Here is a 9,773-nt window from a genome sequence, read left to right as displayed (position 1 = left end):
TCCCCATGCTTCTGCAGTCTATTTGTTTAATATCTATTGATTAACTAGCAAACTATTTACAGCGCAAGATTACCTCAAAATTCATCAGTAAAATAGCAATGTCATTGGGAGTTAGAGTAAAGCAAAAATCTATACAAATTAGTGAACGGGAAAGGATTGATACAGAGAAATATTTACATTTTCTGGTTTGATGTGACGGTGTGAATTTATTTTCTGACTGTTAAAGAAAAACTTTTACAATCAGTCACTTACAAAGTTGCAGAACTTGGGAAGACCTATCAAAGCCGACTTGGGTAGTGCTTCCTGACCCGTGTCGGGGACGGTCATTCCCCTGCGATGGTCTTGGAGGGGTCCTGTTCGTGCTGCCCTCGTGATCCTGTGTGCCCACGCACTAGTTAGGATGCTTCAGACAAGCGCTTGGCATTCGAGACTTGGAGGAAACGTGTGGCTTGTCTGCAGTGAGCCTCAGGTCTTCCGAGACGAGCTGACCTTGTTGTCCCTGCGTGTTACAGATATTTTAGGAAAATCCACTGTGACCTGCAGATGCTGTGTAGAAAGATTGTACTGTGTGCGCATGTGCAGTGTTGAGGTGGGAAAATGCCTTCATGAAATAGAGCCTTTTGGAAAGGTCTGTGGTCTAGATTTAATTTTCCTACTAAGTCATTCCTGTCTTGGCCTGTAATTTCTGTTAGCTCAAGTTACAGTGGTGGATTGGAGGCAGAAACTGCCACCCTGATAACTGGAAGCCTGTTCCACGTGATGGTATTTTAAGCAAATGAATAATAAGTGCTATAAAGCATGTGTCTAGTGGATAGTAAGGTTATAAAGGGTATGAAGAGGAGCACCAATTTAGGAAATGTTTAAGTATAAGTTTGCCTGTACAACTTCGCTACTTTTCTTTTTGTGGTGCTTTATTACAGTATAATTTTATGGTTCCCTTCATGGTTGGAGTGCTAAGGGGGTTGATACACTTTCCAGAGCTACCTTGATGTTCTTTACTACACCAGTTTTCTTAAATGTTGCATTTTTTATTAACTGTTTAATGTCAGTGTTTTGATGTGATAAAAACCGCTAAAGAGCAAATTTGAATATTTTAAGTTTTGAAGAAATGCCTTAGAATTATTTTTAATTATTTAGGTAACTTGAACTGCACTATATTAATTATGAATTGCATATAGCTTGGTCTAAGTTATTTGTGATGAATCAAATGCATTAATTTTAAGAATATTCATGCCTGTAAAGTAACTGTGTACTGGCTCCTTGCTTATTTTGTTTTCCCCACCTGTCCTCTGTGTCAGCAAAACACAGAACTCTTGCGGGTTGGTATCGCAGCACAGGGAGAAGCTCTTTTAACTGCTTACAAAATCAGAACAGAATGGAATCATCCATCAACCCCTTCATTGGCAATACTAAGAGATGATTTAGTGCGTGTGAATGTTATTGAAATTTTATATTTAGGAAACTAGTCAATATTGAGGTTATTTTTAAAGCCCTGTTTCTAGTGTAGCTTTCTGTACTGCAGGACGTGTGCGGCAGTCGGGAAGGTGACTGGCTTTCTGAGAGAAGCTCTTGCAACTGAGTGCATCTCACTGACACGTGATCGTGCTTAAAGCTGGCTTGGAAGAAAAGGGCACGTGTTCTATCACTTGATTCAGTTGGTTTCTTTAATCAGTCTGTTCTTCAATCAGAATCATGAGGCAAAATGTTGTTACCACCTACCTGGTTCAGAGCACAAACCTCCATGACTGGAGTTCAGAAGTAGGAGTATTGTGACAGAAGCATTTGGATGCATCCAGCCAAAAATCTAGTTTTCCTTTAAAGCAGAAGAGAAAGAATTTTCAGTTATAAATGGCTATTAAATGAAATTGTATTTTCACACTTTAATTTTTTTATCATCTGTATATTTCTTTGTTATTGTAACAATCTAATTTCCTTTTTTTTTCTCTTGCAATTGTATAGCAGAACACAAATACAATTCCTACTGTATTCCAGATCTTCAGTATTTCAAGGCAGTCCTATATGTTACTTTAATGTTACAGGAGAGTTACCTCTCTATTTACAATAGTCAAATTTTTCAGATTGAAGTTAACTTTTTTAATATTTGTTTTGGAGATCAGGTCTATGATAAATGTAGAAATTTAAAAAGAAAAGAGGAAAAAGGAATATCTGCTTTCTCATTTACCAAGTTTGAATAATAACATTTTATATATAAAAAGAAAAAAGGGCAAAACCCAACAACGCAATGTTTTGGAAGAAAGATGCCAGATATTGCTGTTTGTGGGGCTTGAAGTAGGGAACTTCTAGGAATTAGTTTATAGCCCAAGTTAGAAGTGTCCTGCTTATTTTCATAGCTCCATTCTTACTGAAAGTTCTTCTCAAGTTTAAAAAAAAGAAAAAGGTAAAAGAGAAAAGTCAGAAATGGGGAAGTGGCCGCGGGGATTGCCCTAGAGGAAGCAGGAAGTCGCGCTACCCGCCGTACCAGCGCATGAACCCGCGGCGCGTTCGCCCAGCCCCGCAGCAGTCGCTGTCCTTGCTGCCCCGCGGGTGCCAGGGCGCCGCGGGCGTCGCGCTGCTCGGCTGCCCGCAGGCTGCTGCGCTGGGCCCGAGCCGTGGCGCGCTGCCCTGCGCTCCGCTTTGCCTCTGTGCTCTTGGGAACCACCTTCTCTCAGGGAACAGCTTGTGGTGGCCACCCTGCCCCTCGCCCTGCGCTGCGTGTTGCCCTGTGCAGCACGGGTGCTGCAGGGACCGCCTCCGGGGCTTGCGGAAAGAACAGCTCACGCCTGGGAGAGCTGTAGTATAAAATATCTTGGTGCAAATGCACAGGTTTGGTTCGCTACGGTAATTAATGTCGCTTGTAGATGAAGAGTTTTCTGTACTATTTTCAACTGATGCCAGAAAGTATGGCCAGAGCAGTAACATGAGTTAATAGTCAGGGAAAACTGGGAAACCTAGTTATTTTCTGCAAGAGTTTCTTATTTTAAAATGATACCATTGTGTTTTATTGCTCTTCACACTATTTTTTTCCTTTCTTTTTTTTTTTTTTGCCTCTTCATATATTAGTAGCTCCTCACGGAAGGCTACTTTGTGAAGTGACAGCTTAGTGCTGCGTAACATGTGAAGCAGGTGAGGCCATCTCTTTCCAAAGAGGCCTCCACCTTTCAGTCTATATTCAGAAGCAAAGATTGAGTTTCTTCCCTGTGCAGCAAGCAGATAAAACTGCACTTCAGCTCCATCTGCTGGCTTATATTGTCCATAAGGTCCTCAAGATGTGCTCAACACCATCCAAAGGTGTAGAGAGAGCAAGGAGGTCATGGTGGCTCCTTGCAATGGATGAGGAAACTTGATGAATAGGTTGGAACAAAGCAGGGCTTGATAGGTCGCCTTGCACAGTATTTCAGGAAATCTGTTGTCAGCTCTGGATGCTGCTGGTGATGGTGATGCTTTATCGGAGCACAGTCCAGACTTTCCACCTGCCTTTCACATGGTCAGGTGTGAGTGCCTGAAAATGAACGAGTCTGTTAAACATTCCTTATTGAAACCACGTCTGAAGTGAGGGCTGCAATGAAAATGCCATTTCTTGTTCATGTCTGGTGACCGCACAGTACTGGTGTTGACTAATTCCTTGTTTCTTCCTTGTTTGGGGTGGTTGCATCTGCTTGCCCACAGGGGTGCATGTAGCAGGAGATCCGTGAAGGTTTTAGGGAAGCTTATTTGGGGGCAGAAAGGAACGTGGGTGGCTGTGGTTTCTCTTTGATTGGGAGAAAGGTCATCATTCTTACGAGACGTAAGAAACACTTGATTTTGGTGTTTCATAAAATAGCACCGTCATAAGCAGAAGCTTAAACAGGAGCTGGAAGCAAAGCAGGAGAGCAGAAAGAAATCTAATTGTCTGTACTTGAGTCTGCTAAAGTCATTTGATGTACATAGAGAAAGAAGAATTAAGAGCAGAGGATGATTTTAACACTAAACACTTCACAGTTTATCCTAGTATATGCAGCGTGTGGAAAAATAACTTTTAATGAGCTTTACTTCTTAATATGCTTTTTAGTTCTTTTGAAAATTAGCCAATTGCACTGTAAGCTCAAGAAGCTCAGTTTTTATAACACTTCACACTCTGCTACTGATAGTATTTCACATGCCTCTGCAGCAGAAATAACAAGAATTTTATTCCCAGAAAACAGGAGAATTCTTGACTGTGTTTGCTTTTTTCACTTTTTTTAGTGAGGTAGTGGTACTTTTTGACATTTCGTCACATCTATTACATCTTTTTCTGTAGTCGAAGTACTGACTTGTGAACTGTGTTACAGCACCAGTTTGACTTTGAGTAAATGAATAACAGATTGCAAGATTTTAGGGCATATTAAGACAAATATGAATTATTTTATTACTTAGAATATCTACTTAGAATACTTAGATAATTAAGCTATCATAACTAAGCTACACTAGGCTAAGTGTAATAATTGAAAAGATAAAGAGAAGATTTGGGGAGGGGGAAGATATATGTATATTTTTTAAAAAATATGGTAACATTTCACATGCATTTCTACCCGGTCTCATTCCTGTAGCATATTTTTTCACTTGATGGCTTGTGCTGAAGTTACTGACCCTTAGGTAATTGAGGTGGCCACTGAGGGTATTTGGTGTGAGGTACCCATATCTGGAGCTTGCAGTTCCTGCTTGGGTCCACGCAGGCTTCCTGCGCTTTGCTGTAGGAGACACCGTGGGGTCCTGCTTCTGCTCCACGCTGGCTCAGTGCGGACTGGTGCCTTGCACAGTGGCCAGGGATTGTTCCAGAGCTGTTTAAACAGGTCTAAATTGTGGCTGTTCATTCTTTATTTCCGCGTGCCAGAGCTCTGCCTGTGTGGTAAGCCAGTTTAGGAAAGTGCTGGAGGGAAGAAAAGTGAGAGAGGAAGGGAAAGGATTAGTTTTTGGGTGGCACCTGCACCCTGGCTGCCTGCTCTTCTAAGCAGCAGAGCTAGTGTGCGGGCCACAACCCTCTTGCATGAGAACACTGGGAGTTTGGCCCTCTTCATGATAGTGATCTGGGATCATTAATGTGACACCAAGATTTAATTAATAAGTGGTTGTCAGGCTGAGCGTCACAGTAATGTGGTTTTAGAGCTTCTGATGGGTGCAAAGCATAAGCAGAATTAATTATACAAGTCAGAGATGAACAGAAATCAAAGTAAGAATACCCTGGTGCCTTGTTTTAGAACCGAGTGCTTGCTAATTCAGTGCTAGATAAGCTTGATCTGTGTTACTCTGAAAAATGAACACCAGTAAAAATCCTGCATAGTGACAACAATAAAAAAAGGGAAAACTCTTGAGGTTGTACCTGCACTACTCGTGACAGGGGAGGAGAGGTGATGCCAGTGAAAAGCAGCCAGGAAAGCGATGGAGACAGGGAGAGGATGAAAGAAAGCAGCAGACGAGGATGCAGAGAGCGCCTTGGCAGGAGGACTCAACTGAAAAGTCTCCAGAGCTCCTGCTTTAGATTTAATGATACTGCAGATCAAACATTAGTATTTGCAATTGTGCTATTGTACCCCCAGCTTTAAGGACGTTTTTGATCTTTAGGTAACTTCTCGTAGGCATGGAAAGTCTGTCTGTTTACACAATTGTCTCTTGGGCCATAGGAGAATATATCATTTGAGCTAAAAAAACAGTGATGTAGTGAAATCTTCTGAGTGCTTTCCAGTGCACTGAATGTATAAAGAAAGGTTATCCTGGCAGATTTCTCGTAGAAGATTTTGGAAGTTAAATTCCAGATATGCTTTTAGTTCTTATATTTTCCGCTATCAAATTTTATTGAAGTAAAATTCATATGGAATCTGTTCATATTGCAGGCTATAAGCTGGTTTCATTGTATTAGAATTGGGATGAATCACAAATGTGCCATTTGGACTCTGTGGATCTTATTTTGGTGGGGAAAAGCACTCCTGGACACTACGTGGCCCAGCTGTAGAAGGTTGTGGCTTGAGAATGCTGCTTTTTTGTTGCTCTGCCGTTCGTGGGTAGCTGCATTCCCACTAGGAGTGGGAGTTGGCTCTGGCAGTTTGTACCTGTCAACTTTGATTTGCCCCTGTGAAGTATGTGGCCTTTTAGAACAGACCTCCTACAGATGACTTCTTTATTGCAAAAGTTTCTAAAAATACCCCTAAAAACCTAGGAATATCTAAGTTGCAGGGAATACGAGAGAGGGAGGTTCACAGGCTGGCTTTCTTTGGAGATGTGCCTTGGTACTTGAGTAGAGCTGAAATGGGAATTATCTTTTATATATTTCTCTGGGGAAAGTTTCCAGAGTAGCACTCGTCTCATGAAGCTGGGAAACCCTCAGGGTAGAGCAACTGTAGGGCATTTTCTACAGCTGTGGATAAGATTAAAAAAAAAAAAAAGTGTGTATATATGTGTGTGTGTGTATGTGTATATATATATATATACATACATATATGTGTGTGTATATACATACATATATGTATATATATACATACACACACACACACAGATTTTATATATATTGGTGGGGAGGATGGTCTTGAGAATAATTGTATGGAAAATTGCTTTCTTTTTTTCTTAAAACCATCTCTTTTCTTCACAGCAAGCAAGGGCAGAGCAGGAAGAGGAATTCATCAGTAATACTCTGTTTAAGAAGATTCAGGCTCTGCAGAAAGAGAAAGAAACGCTCGCAGTGAACTATGAAAAGGAAGAGGAATTTCTCACTAACGAGCTCTCAAGAAAGCTGATGCAGGTAATTGGTTCCTTTACTCGTGTTTCTCCCAAGATCCTCAGGGCCAAATGGTGGTTGAACTTTTGTTTTTGTTACTGTGACTGCAGTCAGAGGGATGTGGTCAGGTCATAGCTGCTATTGATAAAAGCAAAGTGCAAATGAGTAATGAGTGGGTTTTTTGTTTGTTTGTTTTAAGCAATGCATGTAGAGTTTCTTCTAAGCTTGTGTTGAGAACCCAAAAGTTTGAGCGGATATGCAAAGAAATAGGTGTAATTTGCATGTTTACTGTCTTACAAAAGGAAAGTACCATTAATTAAAAAGGTTACTGAAATGGAGACTTTTCTCTGGAGCATCTGATGGCAGTTTGAAATAGTGATATATAAAAACCTCTAGCAGTGTTTATCACCAAACTTTGGTTACCAGCAAACTTTGTCTGCACTTTTACCCAAACTTTTAACAATTCAGTGTTTTCTTTTAAGTTAAACTGTTTGTATCAATTGGATGCTAAAAGTAAACAGTTTAAGCTTTATGACTTTGTAGTTTAAGGCTTGTGTCATAAATAATACAATTTAAAGAAATAGAGAAGCTGATGAGAATAAAAATAAGGTATTGAGTATCCTCTTCTGTTTGAGGTGAGGTATAGGTATGACTGTACAAGTTTTTCCCTAAAGTTTTTTGCAGTAGAGAAATGGCCTTTTGAGTAATGTTGTTTGGTTCTAAGGACTACTAAGAAATCAAACATCAAACTAAGCTACCTGGAGTCATAATATTTATTATACAGAGCAAGGTAAGGCTTCCTTTAAAAGCACAAATTCGTCCTTGATATGGTTGAAGAGGCTTTGAACTCAATGTAATTACCTTACAACTTTTTCTAAGTTTACAAATTTACAAATTTTGGGGGTTGGACTAGATGATCTCTAGAGGTCTCTTCCAACCTCCGCCATTCTGTGATTCTGTGAATTTTGTACTGCACAGGTTTTTGCAACAACTAAATTCCCATTCCTACTAATAGCTTGAAGTGTATTTTGGTAAGCCAAAAATTCTCTACCTGTTACACAGAATTCGCCTTTTAGACAAACTAGATACTACTTTAAAGTCTTGTCTTTACCAGTTATCAGCCTACACATTGAACTTCATTTTGGATGGCCCTCCTTTAAGTCTTGTTCAGCTTTTGATAAATGAGATTTTTGTTAACCATAAGGTATTGGAAGGTGATCTATTAGTTTTCAAAAATGCATTTGCCTTCCTGTTTGTAATACTAAAACTGTAATATCTATTGGTTTTGATTACCTAGCAACATTTGGAAGCAAGTTTTAACTTTGTCCTCTTTCTAAATACTAACCTGGTTAACTGCAGAAAGAGAACTGTCAACATCCTGTTGATGGTGATAGTGCCTGTGAAGGGAAAATGACTTTGAATATCCTTTTATTGTTTGGCCTGCTACCCACAATGTGCAGAGAAAAAGATGATAAAGAATTTATCAAAGCTCTAGTGCAAAGCATGTTTTAAACTGTATCAGAGGATTCTGCCTAGTCGGAAGCTTTTTATGGTCCAGAAATCTCGACAGCTTTTTGTACCTTTACAGTAATTCATGGCTTGCTGGAGGATTAGTTTAAGACAAACCATGCTTAATATAAAAACTGTCACTCTGTTAATATTAAACTGTATGCTGTTAATATAAAAATTTTTTTTTTAGTTTAAAAACTGCAAGTAACACTAACATTTTTTCATGTTTTTGGAAGGTTAACTGTTGTTTAGATGTTTTGAGCCTCACTTGTAAATCCTGACTCTATACCTAGGTAAATTGCATTATAAAGCTTCTGAGAAGAGAGATTTCTGATATTATAAATAAACTTTTTTTTTAAGATGAAAGAGAGGTTATTAGCATCCATCACATAATTCATTTAGTATTTCTATAGTATCTTGACTTTGCTAATTCGGGATGCTTTCAGTTGTTCAGATATAGTTTTACATTTCCAAAGGAAGTTTGTCAGATACAGAAAACTAACATGAAGACTTTGATTTTTTTCTATATTTTGCGAGATTCACAAGTAGCAGTATTAGCCATTAACTTCTTAGATGTGGCAATTCTGACTGATCTGGGATAGCGTGCACTTGCTTTCACAGGGATCATGTGAATGAAGGAAGATTTCATGCCCAGTATTTGAGGATACAAGGCTGAGGAGATGCTTATAGGGCTAGTAAACACAATGAATTGATACCCGCCCACTAACATGTGTGGTATCTTTGCTCTGGGCTGAATTCTATCTGAATTAGATACGAGCTTTGAATTATAATTTACCAGAAGTATAATGGTCTCCTGTTAAATGGTGTTAAATAGTCATTAGTTGCTTTACTATTATTTGTTTTTCTGAATCCTTAATCTGTGTGTGTGTGTGTGTGTGTGTGTGTGTGTGTGTGTGTGCTTGTGTGTGTGTGCGTGGACTTTTCTGCCGGGCAGCATTGATCTAACCTGGAACTAAACTTCCAAAATTTGTCCTATCAGACACTGTGCATCAAATGGCTTCCTGCTTTTCATGTAGCTATGTATGGAACAAAAGCTGCATACGCATCTGTTTTGTTGAAGACTTTGCCTTTTAGAACAGAGGGAGGGAAGTACTTTTATAGCCTGCATATGATTTGAGGTCTGTCAATTTTTCAAGTATTTACCAGTCTGTGACTGTTTAGAAATTAGTGCCATATTATTCAGTTGAAAGCCAGTTAGCAGAGGGGCTTCTTTCCTAGTGTCTGTGTATTTTTGTACTGGCAAACCTTTGTTTTTCACAATTGCAGGGGCTTATGCTTTGCATTCAGAGTAGCATCTGGAATGAGCTCCCGGAACGTCAATACATTTTAAATGTGAAAGCTGTCTGCCAGAGCACGAACTGCAGTGCTCCCCACTAATAGCTTCACAAGAATTTCCCAGTTCAGCATGATTTGCATTACTGTTATAAAACAGAGTTGCATCAGATTTTTGGTGTTGTTGCAAGAAAGGAATTTTGAAACACTTACTACTTGCCAGACTGATTCTAAACATACATAGTTA

General features: G+C 39.5%; 1 protein-coding gene across 1 annotated transcript in view; it reads left to right on the top strand.

Annotated features, from left to right (window-relative positions):
* The first annotated feature begins 1,692 nt into the window (after positions 1-1,692).
* The window catches only part of CCDC6 (coiled-coil domain containing 6), a 33,534-nt gene continuing 25,453 nt past the window's right edge, over positions 1,693-9,773 (top strand). Inside the window, exons 1-2 of the mRNA XM_026042991.1 lie at positions 1,693-1,758; positions 6,599-6,748. Coding sequence (XP_025898776.1) covers positions 1,693-1,758; positions 6,599-6,748 — 216 coding nt within the window. The remainder of the gene's footprint in view (positions 1,759-6,598; positions 6,749-9,773) is intronic.

Source organism: Nothoprocta perdicaria, unplaced genomic scaffold (assembly GCF_003342845.1).
Source record: "Nothoprocta perdicaria isolate Ctin4 unplaced genomic scaffold, notPer1 scaffold_32, whole genome shotgun sequence".
In the NCBI taxonomy this organism is placed as follows: domain Eukaryota; kingdom Metazoa; phylum Chordata; class Aves; order Tinamiformes; family Tinamidae; genus Nothoprocta; species Nothoprocta perdicaria.
This window is presented reverse-complemented; position numbering and strand designations above follow the sequence as displayed.